The following is a 19,859-nucleotide window of genomic DNA, read 5'->3' on the forward strand; positions in this document are numbered from 1 at the left end:
GATTTTACTTTTACAATCTTAATCTTCAGACACACGTGGTGTATACTTGTTTAAAACCCCTTTGTATTTATGGCTAAAATTTATATTAATTATATTTGCATACTTTTTTTGTTGGACTGGACAGAAAAGCGAAGGTTACATTACACCTTTAATGTACACAGTGTGAGAACAGGACAAAATAATTTTCTTACAGGTGCATTACAATATTTTAAGTGAAATCGTATATGAGGGCGAAACACAAAGTAGTTGCGTCATATAATTTAACATAGCAAAAAATATGAGACGAGTCTAATACTGGAGTTTAGAATGAAACCAAAATTCACGTCACACATTTCATTAGTGTTTTACGTTGTATCACGTCTACATCAGACAAAGTCTGGAGTGCAAGAAAATTGACATAAATAAATCGCATTATTGTTGTCTGAATTTGCCAGTTGAGAAACATTCAATCTAATGCAGATTGAAGCATTATATTAACAACAAATATAGACAAAATAACATTAATAGCAACTAAGTAGTACGATTTATCATCTGGCCTCTGTCAGTTAATAATTCTGCATACTGTTTTTTTCTTTAGTTAGTTTTTTTTCTGTGGTTTTGAATTAAAGCAGCTCATGTAGAAAATCCCATGTCTATAATTATCATTTTAACGTGCGTTACTTTAAGTGAACTGGTCGTTTGTGAGGTTGTGTTAATGCTGGGGTTGTGCTGCAGGTTCTCCTGTAGGTCGCCCTTGCTGGCTCTGGATGTGGGAGATCTGCAGGACTGGCAGCAGCAGCTGCAATGCATTGTGGATGTAGTTGGTACTATTGGCACCCTGCAGACAGAAGACAAATATGTTTTTTTTGCACTTACGCTACTAAAAAAAAAAACATAAAAGATGCATGTTTTGATTTAAAGTTTTAATACAAATTCCTTATCAAAGTTTAGCTTTAGCATATCTTTGCTTAAAGATTTATCTTGAACTTAAACAATAAATGCATCAGAAGTATTAAAGTCTACACTTTGAAAAGCAGAAAGAACCAAACATGTTGAACAAAAATGTCACCTCTAAAAGCACGCTGTCTATAAATGGATTCAAGTCCTCTGCTTTCCTCTGACCCTGAAAGAGAGACGTTAACACGGGATGAGACCTTCAGGGATGATCAGTCCTCACACTGCTGCCACTACCTGGATGAGGACTTTACTACATGGGAGGTAACAGACATTTTTGAGCCAAAAATGGATTTTGGATTTTGTTTCGTAAGCCCAGCAGCTGCTGTCCATGAAACAAAATTTGTTCTTCACACATCGACGAGTATTGATGCAAATATGCATCAATCCATTATTATTATTATTATTATAATTAATTAAAACAAACAAATATGGGAAACCAGGGTTCAATTCTCAAAGGGCACAATAAGCTTAATCCAGTGTGGATATCTAGTCAAGACCTTTTACACTACCAACTAACTATGCAGCCACAGGGGGCCCAAGTCTGGGTCTCCCTGAGAGGTAAACAACATTCTAATATTTATGGACACTCTTTCTTACCCCAACAACGAGGAGTGCATCAGAGAACATCTTAGACAAACAAGTCACCTCCTTACACATGGCACATGTCAGCCTAAAATAATAAAAAGAAAAAACAACAAACAAAAAAATGTATGGATTATTATACTTAAGTTTCAATTCAATTCAGTTTTATTTATTTAGCCCAAAATCACAAAGGAAATTTGCCTCATTGGGCTTCAATGTTAAGTCACACAACTCTTCCGGTTTGTCACAAAAACTCCAACAACTCAAAGACTAATATACATATATATGCTGTATATATACACACACACACATACATAAATTATTTGTTCCTTTTATTACCTTAAAACACCTTAAGTAGGACGATTTAGATTTAGATGTGGGTATTAGTGTTTGATCTGTGGGGATTGTCTCAAAAAGAAATATAAACATGCAGGGTTGCACTGTGTGTATGCATAAATATACCGGTATATATGTGTAAGTGCAGTATATATAAATATGTGTATATACATATGTCTGTAAAAATGATGTCGGTTCACAAGGAGAAATCCCACCAACTTGGAGGAGTTTCCTTGCTGCACTTGTGCAAATTTAACAACATCTGTTTGTTGATGGACATAATCAGGGACATTAACAGTAAATTTGCATTTAATACAGCAAAAATGTTGTGTCATAAAATACATGGAGACAGCTGTGAAAGTAATTTGATCCCAGCTGCTTGCAAAACACAGGTATGCTAGCAACTAAGGTCAATAATATAACTGTACTATTAAAAAAAGATGACTTATTATTACTTATTTTTATGATTTTATTAACAATGTAATTACTGTAAATGATTTTTAATTTGTTAATGTTTACACATAATTCTCCAAAACTTTATTCTTTAATGTGGTCACAAATAAATAGTATTTTTTTCTGTTCTTGAAAAAGTTGTTTTAAAAAAAAATCAAATTTCTTCTTTAGCAATAATTCATAAAACCTATAAAGAATACTCTTTTTAAATAATAGCCAAAAACAACATTTTAATAATTACATTTGTTATTCTAGATTAAAAAACTAGGTTATTGCCCAACAGTCTGGTAGACTTAACATATTTTGTGCGTGTAGAATCCAGAAACAGCACTCATACCTGGTGAGAATTTGTGCCTGGTCTCTAGCTGGTTTCTCCAGCTCCTGACCATGAAGGATGAGCTCTGCCACCTTGTGGAGCTGCTCAATACTGCGAGCTGTCACTTCTGCCAGACTGCCAACTGATGATAAATAGACGGCCTGCAGAGAGGAGGATGAAGGCGCACACAAACCCCCACGCTGACTGATAACATCAGATTCTGCAGTGACAGCAACTGTAACAGGGGTAGATTAAAAACTTAAACAGCCCCTCTGTCTTACCTCTACAGATTTGGGGTCACTCTCTTTTGCCTTGTCTCCCTTGTTTCTCTTCTCCTCTTGCTCCTCCTCATCGTTCTTCTCCTCCTTATCCTCCTCTTTTAGTTTTCCAGGCGAGTCTTCTTCTCTCGGCTGGTCCCGAGTTTCCTCGCCGACTGTCTCTGCGGTGACAGGCTGTTCCACCTCCATCACCCAACCGTGGGCTCTCATTCGAGCCTGCAGATGCATAATTACCGCCCATCAGCTCAACACGGCGAGAGGTCGCCATCGTGATGTATGCTAATGACATGCACAAACATGACTCTATGCTAATGTGAGAGCTGGGAAAAGTGGATGTGATTATGCAGAGGATCTTCAAAGACAGTAACTGCAGCACAATGCTTACATGTGTCATTGTAGACAACGTGCTTCAAAGGGCATCAAGAAAAACACATTTCATTTAGGAAAATATTTGCATTTACTTTTTATCCAGCAACAAGACTCACTCCGATTATTTTTTTTTATCAATTTTAAAAATCGTTCCCAGTGGTCCTTTATTCATGACTATGCAGTTTTTAGCCAAAATGAGAAAAACTGTAGTTTTCTAGGACAAAGTTTCTTTTAGTTTATTAGAAACTCCGCTCTGAGTTGTGAACTATTTATCTACAACTGGATGCATCAGAATGGAGCAGAGCAGGACGCTTGTGGTCTACCCAGTGTAGTTTTTACATCAAAAATAGGATCTTTTTAAACATCGTTTTTTCCATCTGCTCCTGATTCACAATAATTTGAATAAAGAAATACAGTTTAAGCTAAATTTTCTTTAAGTATGTCCTCCGTCATTGTTACGGGTGTGGCTATATTTTATTTTGCATTTTCTTTTTGTTCTGTGTATTTCTGTCAGAGTGGGACTTCTGTGTGTTTTGTGGATCTTTGTTGGGTCTTTGTTTATTCGGTGTGGACAATCGTCAGAAAAATACCGCAGATTTCATTGGAATGAGTCTTCCAAGTCTACAAAATAAAACTGACATGAGTGTGACTTCTGTGCGTGAGTGTGTCACCTTGTTGAGTTTGTCGGGTGTCGCAGCAACGTGAAGTTCAAACAGCAGCTCAGTGAGAACACTGACGAACTCCTCGCCGTCCGCAGCTGACAAAACACACACAAACTTAGGCGCCTCATCTTAAATCCGAACATGGCATGCAGCTTTGTAGCATGTGTGACGATAGTTCGATTCCCCCATGCTGGAATCCCAACAGAATTATTTCTCTCTTCTGTAGATTTTCAGTTGATTCTTCCTTCAGTCCAAATTAATGAACTAATCTGTCACAATTACATTTAGAGCCGAGTAATTCGGACATACATGCACGTTTACTGTTTGGGTGTGATTGTCCTTGAGGTGTGATGTGAAGACGTGGCGGTGGCCTCTGAACACTGACACTGGATGAGGATGGGATTTGCCACCGTGTGGTGAAAGCTCTGCGGGGCTTAGACGTGGCCACGGTGTCACATGTTTAAAGGGTCGACACAAGGCTGTGATAACACTTACCATAACCTTCAGGGTTTCACTGCACACTTGAGACAAAGTACACACCAACCCTGTTTCAAGGTTTTTCTATAAAGAGAGTTTATGCAATATTTTTAAAGATAACTAAAGATTTTGCAGTTTTTTATTTAAATCTAAAACTTCAAAGAAAATAAAGTTGAACTTTTTGTGTTTTTTTTACTTAGAATATAGAAAAGGAATGAAAATCTAGCATTAAATTTAACTGGAAAAATAGTGATGATTATAAAAAAAATTTTAACTTTTACAACTTTCCTGATAAGTGCTAATTTACTGCAAATCTTTGGAAAACATTTAGTATGAGTGCAGGTGTACTAAGAGAGTCAGACATGATGGGATGTGCGTTATCTCTGCAGCAATGCCGGACCACTGCATGACTGCTATGAAAATGTATTACTCCAGGGTTTGGAGGAAAAAAGAAAAGGACCAACAATAAAACATAAAATCAATTCAGCAAATTAACTAAAGTCAGCCTAATCCTGGGTCAGTGTTCAGAGACATCATCTACCTCCAGCTGGTCTGGGTCACTCACATAAGGGGGTAGAACAGTGTATTTGGGAATTTAGATCACCATTATCCTTCGTCTGTCCTCCTTCTTCTTCTTCTTCTGCTTCGTCCTGTTGTCTGGTGAAAATTTCTTTGATGAAAATCAGCTCCTTCTTCTCCTTCTCCTGATCTTCTTCCTCAAGGGAGGAGAGGAATGCTTGGACCTAGCAGTGGATGCGAGGACAGAGCGTTTTGTGAATCTGAGGCGACTGGATAACTACTTACTACGGAGCTCTGGACATGACATTAAAAAAAAACCTAAATGTTCCCTTAAGTTATCAATTTGTAGCCACAAATTGGTATTTTGTGTGCACAAATTGGCATTTGGTTGTCACTAATTAGTACTTTGTGGTTCTAATTTTGTATTTTGTAAGCATTTTGTGATCAGAAATTCATATTTTGTAATCAAAAATTAAAACTTTATAACAACAATATAAGTATAAGGAACAGAAGACAACAAATTAATCATCTGTATACACAAAATGCTATTAAAACGCAAATTTTAAGCTACAAAATTTTAATTCGTACTCATAAAATGCTAATTTGTGGCGGTAAAATGATAACTTGTGTGCACAAGATGCTAAATTTAAATCCACAAAATGCTAAAGAAATGCTGGTTTATAACTACAATATTGTAGTTTGTATGCACAAAATGCTCATTTGTGCTCACAAAAAGAGAAGTTATGCTAACAAAATGCTAACATGTGAGCACAAGATGCTAATTTGAACCCACAAAATGCTAATAAAATGATAATTTGTGAATAGAAAGTTATAGTTTGCATGCACAAAATGATAAGTTTTACTCATAAAATGCAAAGTTGTGTCAAAAAATGCTGACTTGTGCACACAAGATGTTAATTTAAACCCACAAAATACTAATAAAATACACATTTCTGACTGCAATATGCTAACTTGTGTACCCAAAATGCTAATTTGTGGCCATCAAATACCAATTTGTGTGCAAAAACTAAAAAAATATGGCCCAAAAAATGCTAATTTGTGTTCACAAAATACTTATTCTTGGCCACAAAAAATTTATTTGAGTGAAAAAATTATAGATTTTTTTAATGTCATGTCCAATTCTCAGTAGTTTACACAAGTTTACCAAAATTACAGCTAACAGCGCACAGAAAAACTAACCTAAATTATTTGCGAGAACATTTATGAGCTGTTCTGCTGAGCACATGAGCAAATATTTCAAAAGCTGTTGACATAACATGAAACATTGTGTTGTTTTGATCCAATACAAAAATGAATGTGGTGCATATTCTTAAAGCAATTTTTAATCCCCACGGTACCTTTGCTTCACTGTCGTTGGAGAGGATCTCCAGAGCTTCCAGATGTGACAAGCCCTGGTATTCATCAAAAAGAATGCTGTAGTGAGCGGTGGGCGCACTCATCGGCTGGTTACTCAGCCGTGCCTGGTCTTTCTCCTTGGCTTCCTTCAACATCTAAAAGACAATAAAAAAAAATGAAAATAAATAAATCACCAACAGCAGATTTTTCTGTCCATGTAAAAACAACACAAAGCTTACTTATTTTTTTTAAACCTTTTTTTTTTTTTTTTGTGAATGAGTAGTATGAGTAAGCGTCTACATGCCTGACTCAGCGAGGCGGTTTTCTGCATCAGAGTCTTAGTCTTTTTAAATCCTGGATCACTTTCTGCAAGAACGGTCATGGTCTTCTTTCCAATGAACTCCAAGGCGTCCAGACCTCCACTGATCACAGATTTACCCTAAAATCAGAGTCCAAGAGAAGAGGGAACAAAAAAGAATTCAAAAAAAGAGAGTTTTGATTAAATAAGCATTTAAAAAAATAACCTAAACTAAATAATAAAGAAATTTACTAGACTAATTTTAAATAAAATATTAAGAGCCCTACTTTTTAGTATTTGAAATTATTTTAATTTTGATTCATTTTATCCATTAGTGAAACAGCTAACAACAAACCACCTGTTTTTTTCTAAAATAAAAAGTATTCTTGTACATAAAACACAATTTTTTGTGTTTGTATGCTCTTATTTTGAATGTATTTACTAATTAATGTATTAACTTTAGCCTAATATCTATTTTATAGTTTGGTGCAGCCTCACATGAGCATGAATTTTCTACCAGATCAGGTAAATTATCAAACTCTGGTTTTGTGTGATCATGTTTCCTCACCGTGTTCTGCACAGCATGTGAGATGGTGGAGAAAACGCCCCTGCTCGGGACATCAGCAGACGTCGACTCCTCTGCGCCGGACGGGTCGACCTCTTCAGGTGGATCCGTCTTCTCCTCTGCTCCTTCCTCCTCTTCCTGCGCCTCCTCTCCTACTGAGGTTCTGTGGAGGCGGAGAGCTTCTCCTGCCTTTGCTTTCACGGAGGTCAAGCTCTGGCCTGCAAGCAAGAGCATTAAACAACATGGAGATGAGACAGCGGAGGACTGGATCAGAAATCACTGATGCCATAAATTTAAAGGCAAAAAAAAGAAAAGATTGTAAAAAAAAAAAAGTTCTAAAAATTGCACCGTTTAAAAAAGGAGGGCGTACCAACAGTGGAGGTGGCACTGCTTAGAAGAGATTTTCCCCATGAACTCCAGCCTCCCCAACTTTTTTCCTTCTGTTGAAGAGACTTCTGCAAACACAGCCATACACGTGTGCATTACAAAGCATGTCTCAGTTGTTGCTTCTTTAGATTGCTACATAGCAACTGTGAAATTTAACACAAAGAATTGAAAATATTGAGTTTTTGGCAAGAATATTATCAAATGTTTCTATTGCTATTTGTCAAATTAAGTTTGCTGATGATGCAACCTTTTTTCTAAAGAATGCTAATGCTGGCTTGACTGATTTAATAAATTATTTATGAATTTAAGGAAAACCAACTTCATTATTTTTAGTGGTAAAAAAAAAAAAGATTTATCTTGCACAAAAGTTTTGGAACATTTTGAGAATTTGAACTGAAGAGAACAAACTGATATAGTTAGTAAAAAAAAAAACAACATAATTCTCTTGGAATAATATTGAAGGTTACACATCTTATAACCACAAACTATAATTTAGTTCTTCATTAAAGTTTAATTTATCCGTATCTCTCATATTGTACTATTGGGCAAGGACATTTACAATTCCTCTTCATAAAATCTTTATTCTTCAGAAACGATTTGTTAACAATTTGTGCAACAAATTTTCTGTTTGTAACAAAATATCTTTGAAAACTGTGATTTTACTACATATTACTACAATTTACTACATATTTTATGATTATTCAATCAGATGTAGGGCTGCAAAACTAAGTAAAAAGTACTGGTATTTATTTAAAAAGTTGCAAAAGATGCCTTAAAAAGTATTTAACTTCTAGAATTGAATAACTCTTTATCATGTCTTTTGTCAACTAAATGTTTTTCTTATTCCTTGTGATATTTTTTATTTTTGATCATTAACATATACACACGTCTATCACACATCACTTTATTGGTCACATATCAACTCATTGTCTTTTTCATGTTGCTGTTTTTGTTTGTTATTGTCAATCTTATTATAATACTTGTGACCTATCACTAGTTTTATTGTTTTTCTTTTGTGAATATACTATATTTTTAATTTACGTTAGGGGGATGCCTTACATGAACAGCTCACTGAACAGCACTTAATTGTATTTTAGTGGTTTTCTTGCTGTGTTTTAAATGTTACAAAAACAATAAACTAAACTAGGAACATCAGAAAGGAATGGAGGAGATCCAGCCACAAACCTGTTCATCCTCCTCTGCAGCCTCAGCATCTGGCTCCAGGCTCACTGACTGGGTGCATTCAGCCACCAGACCCTCTGCCGCTGGATCTGGTGTGTCCGTTTTGGCAGTTGTGTCTTCTGTGACTGTCTCCTCGGCAGAATGTGGTATCTTCAAGCTCTCAGGGTGGAGAGGTGGCTCCAGTGGAGCTGAGGGACCTGGAAGGACTGACGGTACATCCTGACAGGGGTCAGGATTGGCAGGGACAAGCGGAGGACTGGAATCTGTGTGGAGCTCTGCCTCAGAGGGGCTGTCCTGGGACATTTTGATCTGGAAAAAGATGATTTATTATTTGTATTAGTCTTGTAAGCAGTGGTCAGTATATATTTAAAATAATTTATCTAAAAAAGTCTGCTTTTTAAAAGCAGAAATACACTTTTTAATAGCTTTGCCTCAGGGCCAAGGCCTCACTCATCATCAGAACAGATAGAACATAGATAGTACTTTGTTCGTCATTGTCACATGTCAACATTGTCAACATGCTTTTTGGTCAGTGCAACATTCAACAATGAAAACAATAATTTACCATGATAAACTGTTCAACTAAATTAATAATAAATAATCTGATGTGGACACTAAAAACAGGAATAATATCCCATGTAATGTAAACGGTGTGTGCAAACTGTCCGAAAAATATAGAAATTGGCCTGAAAATGACTAAAAAAAATTTTTTTTTTTTTTTAAGTATTTGCACTAAAAAGTACAAGTAAAAAATATTTTACAGATTGCTAAAAAGCAAAAATCTTAACACATATAAAATAAGACATGCTCTGGCTTCTGGGACAAAGTTCAAACTAAACAGACAAGTCATGAAAATCAATAAAAAGGAACATTTAACCATTTGATGCATGCCAGTGTCTTTGACAGGATAATTATTAAAACAGTAATATTTTAAACTTTCCTACACACTATTATTTTAACTGTAAGAATATTTAAACCCAGTATTCTGGTGCTCTGTTATATCTAAAGGTGCATGTTAAAAAAAATAACAATTTAAATTGAGAAGTAAAGTATTTTATCGACTGAATTATTGAAAATGTATTCAAAAGTGCAATGAAATTTAAGGGACAAAAACAATTTATTGGACAGCAGCGCCACTTGCTGGCTGCATGTTGCAACTGCAAGTCTCACTCAATGTTTTTGACTACGTCGTTAATGACTTTCAACTATTATATTTAAAAAAAATTAAAGCCAGGTGTGCTTTATCTAATAGTATACGTGACTTAGAATAAATGCTGCAACTCTAATATTTATTTACTATTTTTTTCTCTAGCTTGTAATTGATAACAAGAACCCGCAATTAGTAAAAAACAAAACAAACATGCGCTGATAAAATAAATACCCATAATCCTGTGCCAAAAACAGGAAGTTTACTCATCAAACTAAAAGGTAACTTTTATTTTTTTATTTTTAAAGTTGATTGAAGTCAGTAACTTTTATGGGTAGAATACATTATTTAATGCATTTGACATCGCTGTAAGCCATTTTCACGGTACCGTTGCTAGTTTTTACATTTTTAAAATATATACAAATATCTACAGCACGAGAAAGCATATAAAAGTACGAGGGAAATAAAACAACAGAAAATCCTCGTTTTTCCACGTTTTGAAATATGACTTTTGTTTTGAAATCGAGAGGGTTGGACAAAAAAAGTTGTTCCCAGTGCAAACGGGCAAACAGTAGTTAGGTTAAGTATAATTTATGCGATCTAAAACAGGCTAATGAGCGTTGTAAAGCAGAAAAATCGCGTGTTATTTGGGAGAAAGTGACAGAGCGGCTCACCGTGCGGTGCCAGACAGCGGCTCCTCTTCCGCCCCGCCACGTCGGCAGGCTGCACACAGTGACAGGGCCGAAGAGCAACAAACTCCAAGAGAGTTCACCGCATCCAATGCGAGCTTTGCTCAAAGTCCAAAGGAAAAATAGACACTTAACGCAATTCCATCTATGATTTAGCTCCTCTGTTAAAATTGTACTCATATATATATTTTTAAATAACCATTTAAATGTTGGGATAATATTCAGTTTTGGAGTTTTGTTTGCACTTCCGGTGGATGAACATCTTTACTGAGGAGTCTCTGCCATTCATTTAATTCAACAAAACTTTACCTTTTGTGGTACTAAACTTTATTATCATACGAAAATAATAAAAATAAAACAGGTTAAACAAGAAGACATAATACCTGTGTATTGTATAATTTCATTACATTAAAATTTGATCTAGTTTAGCATTTAGATTTAAGTTAATCGTGAACATTAACCAGCTTAATAGACGTTTACTCAACATGCAAGAAACTGCAAAACTTTATAAAATATACTTTGATATATCATAGATAGACCACTTCTACTTAGATTTTGATATGTAGTGCGCGTCGGCTCGTTGGTCTAGGGGTATGATTCTCGCTTAGGGTGCGAGAGGTCCCGGGTTCAAATCCCGGACGAGCCCTCCTTTTTTTTTTTTTAATGCACAAAGAAGTAACAAAAAATATGTAAAGACTGGGAAAGAACTATAACGCTCTAAAATGAGGGGCAGCATTATATGTAATAAGTAACTTGGGAATTATCAATAATTTAAAAAAAAATGCAAAAACAAGATATTCCAAAAAAGCAAAAACAAGATATTCCACTTTAAAAAAAAACGCAAACAAAACAACAAATACACAATTATAAACACAACAAACAGAGACAGTCTTTAAAATGTTACCAATAGGTTTATTGAGTAATAAGAATATTCAATTTAAAACATAAAATGGCATACAGACCTTTAACAGTTATATGTTCACAGTTTAATAAAGTTCCCTTTGAACAAAGTTCAGAGTAAAAAGAGAAATATTTTATTAAAGACACATTTTTTATAAATTTCTGAATATAAAAATCATGCTTAATAAAAACCTTTAATTGCCCTTTCTGTTTAATAATCAATTATGATATATCACAACTTACATGTGCATTACAAAAAAAAAGCAAAAAAACTGCAAATAGTATTAAGGAGCAAATGCAGATCACTTGAGCTGCTACATTCTGTATGTAAATTTGAATACGTATGACTAAATGACAGACAGGCATTATATTATTAGAATTAGAATTTGATGAACATTTCTGATCAATTTGATCATCAAATTTAGAGACAAAAAGAAAAGGGGAAACCAAACGTATCACTTAAACAGTTTGGCCTTGGGAATAACACAGTATTCTTGATTTATATGCCTCTATGCTATTTTATACATATAAAATTACTTAAAGTGCACGTTGGAGATGTACAAATACGCTCTTTTGTTCTCCAGGTGTATAAAAAATGAACTGATATTATAATTTAAAATCAGAACATTTCCTATTGTGACATTTGGTAAAAAATTACTTAAGACTTTTGATTTGAACTGATAAATATCTCTAAAGTGGGATTAAAGAAAAAAAAGGCACTGCTCTTCCTGAAAAACTCAAATTTTAGGAGAAATTTTCCCTGCTTAGATCATTTTTCTTTAACATAAAAAAGTGTCATTCAATACAAACAGATACCATGGTGTCACATCAAACCAAAATTCATAGATACATCAATCTGTAATAGGTAAAAAAAAATAACATTTCTTCTACCCTTATCAAACAGAGTGGTGCTTTTTTCCACACAAAAATAATGCCCCAATGCAACAACTTTCACATTTCTGAAAGAAAAGCATTCATAAACACTTCACTCTGACAATGAATGAGACCCACTTTTTTCACCCCTAAGCATGAAGAAATTACGGCCAAGTTACTTTGAATAAGTGCAAGTGTTTTGATGTGTTTTATGCAATATATACCGAGGAGAAAGCAAGCGGGAAACTACCGGTCATCACTTCATTATGCAAAATGTTAAGCTTTTCGGAGGCAGATGAGGTGTGTGGTGTTTCAACGTGGCAGTCCGTGGAGGAAGTTGACACGAGGGTCGTTTCCCACTGATGACAGCAAGAAGACTGACGTATGACACAATGCATAGACGGTGTGGTATGATACATTCTGGAAAAGTTTCACATTTTATTGGCCTGTGTGGAAAATCACATGAACTAATGTAGAAAGATAGCTGATGGTGCACAGAAGCTTGAGCTATAGGCTGAGCATTGATGCGATTTGGTTTGTAGCCACAGGAGGGCGCTGCTCTCAGGCCAGCTAAGAAACAGCAGCCACTCTAAAAACAAAAAAAAAAGAAAAACAGTTCTTGGACCTTCCATAGCTGATCAGAGGTCTGACAGCTTTCAAAAGCTCTCACTCAGTATACTGAGTTAAGATAAAAAGGTCGAAACAGACACCCCGAGGAACAATTTCCCACTTCCTGTCAGAGTCCATTGTGTAAGGCCAGCTGTTTTAACCCTTTAGGGTCAAAGTAGCACAGTTCAACTTGGCCCGGAATTTCTTTCAGGCTGCTCGGTGGAGGTGTTACACGAGGAGGTGGCGTTTCTTGTGCAAAGCCAGGTGGTCGGAGCGTGAGAAGCTGCGCTCGCAGTCTGGACACTGGAATGGCTTGACTCCCGTGTGCTTGCGGTAGTGTCTCGTCAGCTCATCTGAGCGGGCGAACTTCCATGTGCAGCCTTCCCACGTGCACTTGTAGGGTTTCTCCCCTGCACAGAACAGACACAGCTTTGTTAAAGGCGAGACAAACGACACCTGCCGTTATTCCACACACGGCTTAAAGACCCGCCCCACCTGTGTGCGTCCTGCGATGGGCTTTTAGATGGGAGCTTTTGGTGTACACTTTGTTGCAGCCTGAGAAGTCGCAGCGGTGAATGCGCCGCTTCTTCAACGAGTCCGGAGAGTCCGGCGGGAGAGGATGTTGGGGATTTGAGCTGATAATAGTTATTACTGACGGAGCATTGCACCTGAAAGACAAAAAAAGAGGGAAAACAGATTACCTGATGCTTCCTTTACTAGTTAATAAAAAGTAAAAAATAACAGATAAGATATTTTTTCAGCCTTGTACTGAAAAACAGCTTGTGTGTTTGTGTGGGAGTATCAAATGAGAGGAAGTGTTGAAATAGGAATCAATTCTTCTGCAAGGGATGTGAAGGCAACTCAAACACAAACCACTGATTATAGCGGCAGCACCCTTTACCCATTCACCCCTCCTGTTACAGTAAATGATAAACAGCGCATATGTGCCGTTGTAAAGAAAAGCTGTTGACAGATCAAGTCACGCCCACTTTTTTTTTTTCCTTTTTCCCAAGGCTTACATTATTTCATAGTTGGAAGCGTGACAAAACGGCATGAGAAGGCAGCCCTGCTGTCAGTAGCATAAAAGAAAGGGCGTATTTCACACCTTCCACTTTAAAGGGTAGAAAACTGCACATTTGCTGCACAGAAGGCACTACATGAGGAAGGGTAGGAGTTTTACAAGGGCTGGGTGACAGGTATCAAGATGGCTGACATGAACATGATTTACCCTCAAGTAAAAAAAAAAAAAAAAAACTTCAAGTGTAGTCATGTGGTCTCCTCTGAGGAGACTTGTCTTGGAATTTGAACAGAAATGGGTCAGCATGCAAACAAAAATTAACGAAACGTAACCAAACTCTAAATAAACTTTTTGTCTATTGATCTCTACAAATGTGGCTTTAAAAGTGCCGTCTGTTGGTCCTTACCACATTTTTGCCAATTTAAAATAAACTTGCTTAATTCCTTTGATTGTAGTTTAAAACTGTCTGTGTGCTGCCTCCTACAGGTTGAAACGAGGTATTACAATTTAATTTTTGTAATTGGTCAACTACTTAAGTCTCACGTTATTTCAGAAGTTTCCTGTTATCATGCTCTGCAGCTCAAGTATAAAAGCCCCTTTGATTCTTTAACTGTCGGTTATTATCACGTTAGCTTTAGCATGGCTCGTAGACGTTTTGCATTCAGTTGTCAAAAATCTACTAGCTTGAACAACTTTCCAGTGGACTTGGAAGTTAGGCAACAGTGGTTGTGTGCATTTGGCATTGAATCCAGTGAACTCCGTCCTGGTGATGGATGGATGAACGCTTCACTCTGGATTGTTTGCTTAAGCGTTAGCCTTTATTAGCTTATGATGCTAGGGTCATTTGACCACTCAGACACGGGTCCGCTTCAGTCTGGACCATGCCTGCATATTGAAGGTGCCGGGTGACTATTTTACTTCAAGCTAAACTCACTGTCAATCACAGATCCAAACCACACCTCCCCTGTCCACCCCTTTTTTTTCCATTTTTTCAAATCTGAGAGGGGAATCGGTCTCCGACTGTCCTATTGTGTTACCCTTTAAAGTATTTAAATAGATAAACAGAGATGATATGGTTAATGACTGCCTCATAAAATTTCCTTTCATTCATTTTTTGTGTTACAAAAACAGCTTTTGTGTGAAAAAAAATCTGAAAGGAGAAGCTGCTTTATAGAATTCCATCTTTTATCAGGTAGAAAAGCAATTTAACCCTAGTAATTTAATGTAACTAGCTTTAGTCATTTCATTTAAGACTCAAAGTTAAATTAAACTTAAAGTTGTTGTTGTTCCCCTTTACTGTTAGGAGATCGCCACGAGGTTTGGCAGAGAGTTTCCTTCCTGACTTAACCCTGTATTTTATCCGGGCTGGGGACCGGCACAGGGAGACCCAGATTTGAATCCCCTATGGCTATATAGTTAGGCAGCAGCGTGAGGGTCTTGTCTAAGAATCCACACTGAATTGAGCTCAACGTTCCCCATAGGAAGTACACCGCTGGTTTCCTGTGCTTTAGTCCTACACACAGACGACCAATCCAACTTACAAAACTTTTTGAGCTCATGTCCCTTTGTGGGATCAATAAAGTTTTATTCCATTATTTCTGTAAAACCCAGTTTCTGACCAACACTTTGACAAATATAAGGTGGGAGGACTCTTGAGAGGAACTCACTCATATTCAGACAGTGTCCTGATGACGGGGGATTTCACTTCATGGATGGGGTCGGGTCCCAGATCAGCACCAGCCTCTGTTTTCACCGTCTTGTGGGTGTCGTGGCCATCGGTCATGTCGAGGGTCTCTGGCTGCTTCGTGGAACGAACTGAATGGATTTGAAGACAGAAAAATAATTATTTTCACTTTTACAAGAAAAAGGTAACTAACTAATTGTATATTAGATAAATCTAATACATTTTTAAATTTTTTAAAATAAAACCATTACAGAGTGGAGTAGAATAGAAAAATGTTAAAATCATGGAGCGGTTCATCAAAAATACTTTTCAAAAAACCATTTCTTGCAGGAGTCTCCCTTTAAAAAGTAAATAAAAAAATACAATTTGAAGGTAAATGTGTATTTTCCAGAGCACAGATTTCCTGTGAACAGTGTGAACTCAACGTGACACTGTCTGTTTTTAACATTGGGGTGGGATGCTTTGAATTCTGCTGTCATTTCAGCTGTAAGATGAGTTAGGAGACTCCCTGCATGGAATGGCTGCAGGCAGATGTGCAGCAGCTCGGTGCACTTTGTTCCTGATGCTGTCTTGTTGTTCCGTGCACGCCAAACGCCTCAATTCTTAAGGCTTAAGGTCGAGTCGGCAAACTCACTAACCCTGCGAATGTTGATTTCTGAGTGGGACAAAGTCTAACTTACTAAATACATTTTTGTCCAATTAATGTGATTTTCTTTAACTTATTTTTCATTTCTTTCAATTGAAGTCACAGCTATCACAAGCAGCTGAAAAACTGCTTTTTATTTTTTGTGGTGAGAATTCAAATACCAGATTAAACAAATTATTTTCATGGTTATGTAAATAGAAACTAGACACCTTTAAATGTGACATATTAAATGTAGAGGAGAATATCTCCCTCTGCTGGCGACTTTTTTACTTTTACATTCATAAAAAAATCTCAGAGTGAAGAAGAGCGATCCGTCCCAGGAATGGAGTTTCTGAAAGGAACAAAACCTCCACAAATGCTCGAGGTCTCACCTGAGGCGTGCTCCCTGCTTTGATGGCGCTCGTTGTTGTTCACGGCTGGCGAGCTCATTATTATCGGCGGCTGCAGGTGCAGGGGTGTGTGGTAGAGGATTGGGAGAGGCACCATGACCGGGGACACCATGACCCCCGGGCTCACCATGGAATGGTAGGGCCCGGAGGGGGCCGCCGGGGAGAGGGTGTGGGACGGAGAGCAGTGCAGCTGGGAGAGTGGGGAGTGTGGGGATGCTCGGCTGTACGGGGAAGGCGGGGAGCTGGGGGTGGAGGAAACGGAGGAGGAGGACGACGACGAAGAATGCGGCGGCGAGGAGGAGCGCTTGCTGACGGATAGGTCCACCGGCTCCAGCTGGATCTGCGTGGGGTTGCTGGGATTGTGAGAGGCGGCAAAGGGGGGCAAGTGCATCTGATAGAGCGGGGCATGAGGGGGGAAGATGACTCTGTATGGCGGCTCTGGTGTTTTCATTAAGCGAGGATAGAATGACTGTGAGGAGAAGGAAGCAGAGAGGAGACACAAGAGCAGAGTTAGATATTTCCGCTGGAAAAACACAGAAAAACATGTTTTTGTCCTCAAAACAACTCAAGATGGGGGGGAAAAAGAGCAGCTCTGTGAGAGAAAACAACTGTTTCAGAGATTGTGAGTGTGTGCACTGCCTGGTATTGTATGCAAATGTCCACTGTACAGCAGCTTGTTTGTCCAGGAAAAGCAGGAATGTGGGAACCAGTCTGTCTAGACACGTAGCATAAATGCATGTAGGTGTTTGCAGGGCTGCTAGTAAAGGACCGGGCATCGCAAACATGCTCAGGCCTGCAGGAAAACACACTCGAAAGCACACAAAGATGCATTTCAGGGTGATTTACCGTGTCCATGTCAGTCGGCGGAGGGTAGTCATACATCAGCATGGCTGCACAGGCCAGGGTCCTGCAAACAAGAAAGAACAGCTGAGCGTCAGGACACTTCTAATCCCACCTCGGAGCACACTTTCACTTTTATCTGGAGCATCAGAGAATATTTATCTATCGACAGCTCAGATTAGGGATTCAAGCCATTCGCAGATGACTCGCTACTATTTCTAAAAAAAAAAACTCAACTGGGAACATTTGCACTAAAACTCTGGTATATTGTGAAATAACTGCTGCAGATTAGGCTGATAATCAGCATTGTTTGAACTTGTTCTGCAGCAGAAAGAACATCATGTACTTTTCCTCAGCTTTAAGTTAGGAACTGTCTTATTGGTTTTTTGATTTGGGCTAAAAACGGCATAACTGGGAATGCTTTTAAATAGCTCAAAACTGATCAGAATGAGACTCCCCTTTGCATCCTCTTCAACCACCCTCATGTCCTCCTTTACTACATCCATGAACCTCCTCTTTGCTCCTCCTCTAAGCCTCAGCATCCTTCCACCAACATAAATCACCTGTCAGTTTATCTGGCAAACTTCCACATGGAACAATAAAGTCTATAGAAATTCAATTTTTTTTTATCTTAGGTTGTGTCAAAACTCCTTCATTACTCACTATGTTTATAGAGCTTTCCAAATCTACAATTCCAAAATCAAGTTCCCTCGAAATCTCCAAAAGTCTGCAAAAGAATGTGTATCTATGCTCACAAGACAGGTGAAAGAAGACCACAATGCATTGCATATTAACTGTTTTTCATGAGAAAAAAATGCATTTTAATTTACTTTTTAAAAACCAGCCAAGTTTTCATCTTCAGAACACATAAATAGTCTTCGTAAAATGTTTGTATTTAACAAAATAAATAAAAATTAAAAAATAGTGAACATGGCTTCCAAATTGCTTTTAAAACCCAGGGTACTAGATAGTCCTCCACTACATCTCTTTAGTAACTGGGGAAAAGAGGGGGATTGATTTCACTTACTCTACAAATAAATCAAAATAAATTCGTGATTCAGAACAGAGGTATAAAAAGTACAGAAAAATGGTCCAATCCTCACAAAAACCCAAAAAAGTGGCTTTATAGAAAAGAATTTTATGAGGCAATAAAGCATCTTATAAGTCAAAAATTTATAAATTATTTTTAACAAAAAAATGTAACATTCTCCAAGAGTTTGATTTTCTAGTAGAATACATTCTGTAGGTGGATTCCTTTTTTTTCCTACAATATGATCAAATTAGCCAATTTAACAGGTAACTGTGTTCATCCTAATGTTATAGTTTGTTTTTAAAGGTTTTAGTTGTAGTAAACAGCCATAAATGTGTCATGTTTTACTATAAGGTCGTAGTGAGGCCCGGACTTGTGCAGAGCTGCAGGTGGTTGTGTTTTATCTGCTCCCTCATTACACTGTGTATCCGGGTAGAAGCGTAAAATCACTGTACATAAATAACACACACATCACGAAATGATTCATCAATAAAAATCTATTAGGAGTGAGTACAACCTGGGACTTTACCTGAGTCATAAAACCCACATTACGCATCTCCTGAGAGCTGTCAAGCGTTTTGGATAGCAGGGTGTGAGGTTTCAAAGGAGGTTCCAGTTACCTGGGCTGTGGAGAGCCAGGTGCTGCAGGGGTTGACCGCTTGTGTCTAAATGAGTGTTTGCGTTGTTAAGCCGTGCATTAAGGCAACATGAACTGTCAAAGAATGTACCCTCGGGGGAGTCTGTGTGTGTGACCTGATTAAAGTCCACAGTCTGGAGACAAGCTAGCCTTTAATTATTAACAAATGGGTAACAACCAAACACACACACACACACACACGCTATACAGGAAGGAAGACAGACAGCGAGTCCAGATGGAGAAGTGTCCGATACCAGAGCAGGATGTCCGATGGTTGGGTCAGGAAGGGCGTGAGCGTGACGGGCGAGGCCTCGCCCTTTGCCCGTCGCCAGAGAAACAAAGAGCCTGAAATCAGGTGGGAACTCGGTGTCCTTGTCTGTGTTTGAGTGCATGTGTGTCGTAAGGGAGTGTTTTCTAATCCAGGTCGAGTTGTACTAAAGTTCATCCAGAGTTCAAGTGATTGTCCCATTGTGGCTGGGACTGAGGCGACAACACAAACTAGAATGGGACACAAATAAACCAAAAAAAAAAACAAATTTTACCACCCCCCCCCCAAAAAAAAAACAAGAAATTCAACTAAAATAAAGATTTTTTTGTAGAAAAATTCAGTCTGGGGTCAAGAAAGTTAAAAAATTTGTTCTAAACTAAAAACTTGGAACATAGATTTTATCCAACTATCTC

At 37.7% G+C, this 19,859-nt stretch overlaps 2 protein-coding genes and 1 non-coding gene across 4 annotated transcripts; 1 reads left to right on the forward strand and 2 right to left on the reverse strand.

Moving 5' to 3' along the window:
- Nucleotides 1-130: 130 nt before the first annotated feature.
- fam114a1 (family with sequence similarity 114 member A1) lies at nucleotides 131-10,704 on the reverse strand. Of its 2 annotated transcripts, none has more exons than XM_036212923.1 (13): nucleotides 10,538-10,704; nucleotides 8,720-9,025; nucleotides 7,518-7,602; nucleotides 7,151-7,365; nucleotides 6,589-6,723; nucleotides 6,287-6,439; nucleotides 4,975-5,152; nucleotides 3,942-4,027; nucleotides 2,905-3,117; nucleotides 2,645-2,784; nucleotides 1,534-1,606; nucleotides 1,049-1,102; nucleotides 131-817 (listed from the first exon to the last, which is right to left on the reverse strand). In XM_036212923.1, exons 2-13 carry the CDS (start codon nucleotides 9,017-9,019, stop codon nucleotides 692-694), a joined length of 1,758 nt encoding a protein of 585 aa, XP_036068816.1. In that variant the 5' UTR covers nucleotides 9,020-9,025; nucleotides 10,538-10,704; the 3' UTR covers nucleotides 131-691. The 2 variants fall into 2 exon arrangements, with proteins under 2 accessions (XP_036068816.1, XP_024145436.1); XM_024289668.2 differs by having other exon boundaries at nucleotides 5,014-5,152; nucleotides 10,538-10,703.
- A 422-nt stretch (nucleotides 10,705-11,126) lies between these two features.
- On the forward strand, nucleotides 11,127-11,198 carry trnap-agg. Its single transcript has one exon. It is a non-coding gene; the product is annotated as a tRNA-Pro (tRNA).
- A 245-nt stretch (nucleotides 11,199-11,443) lies between these two features.
- klf3 (Kruppel-like factor 3 (basic)) lies at nucleotides 11,444-17,578 on the reverse strand (the record flags this gene model as incomplete). The annotated part of the gene is given in 5 exon segments (XM_024289666.2): nucleotides 11,444-13,344; nucleotides 13,430-13,602; nucleotides 15,620-15,767; nucleotides 16,654-17,140; nucleotides 17,518-17,578. Coding segments are annotated over 5 exon segments (1,051 nt in total), but the record flags the coding sequence as incomplete, so codon positions are not given.
- Nucleotides 17,579-19,859: the final 2,281 nt, after the last annotated feature.

The sequence above is a fragment of the Oryzias melastigma genome, linkage group LG1 (assembly GCF_002922805.2).
Source record: "Oryzias melastigma strain HK-1 linkage group LG1, ASM292280v2, whole genome shotgun sequence".
Classification (NCBI taxonomy): Eukaryota; Metazoa; Chordata; class Actinopteri; order Beloniformes; family Adrianichthyidae; genus Oryzias; species Oryzias melastigma.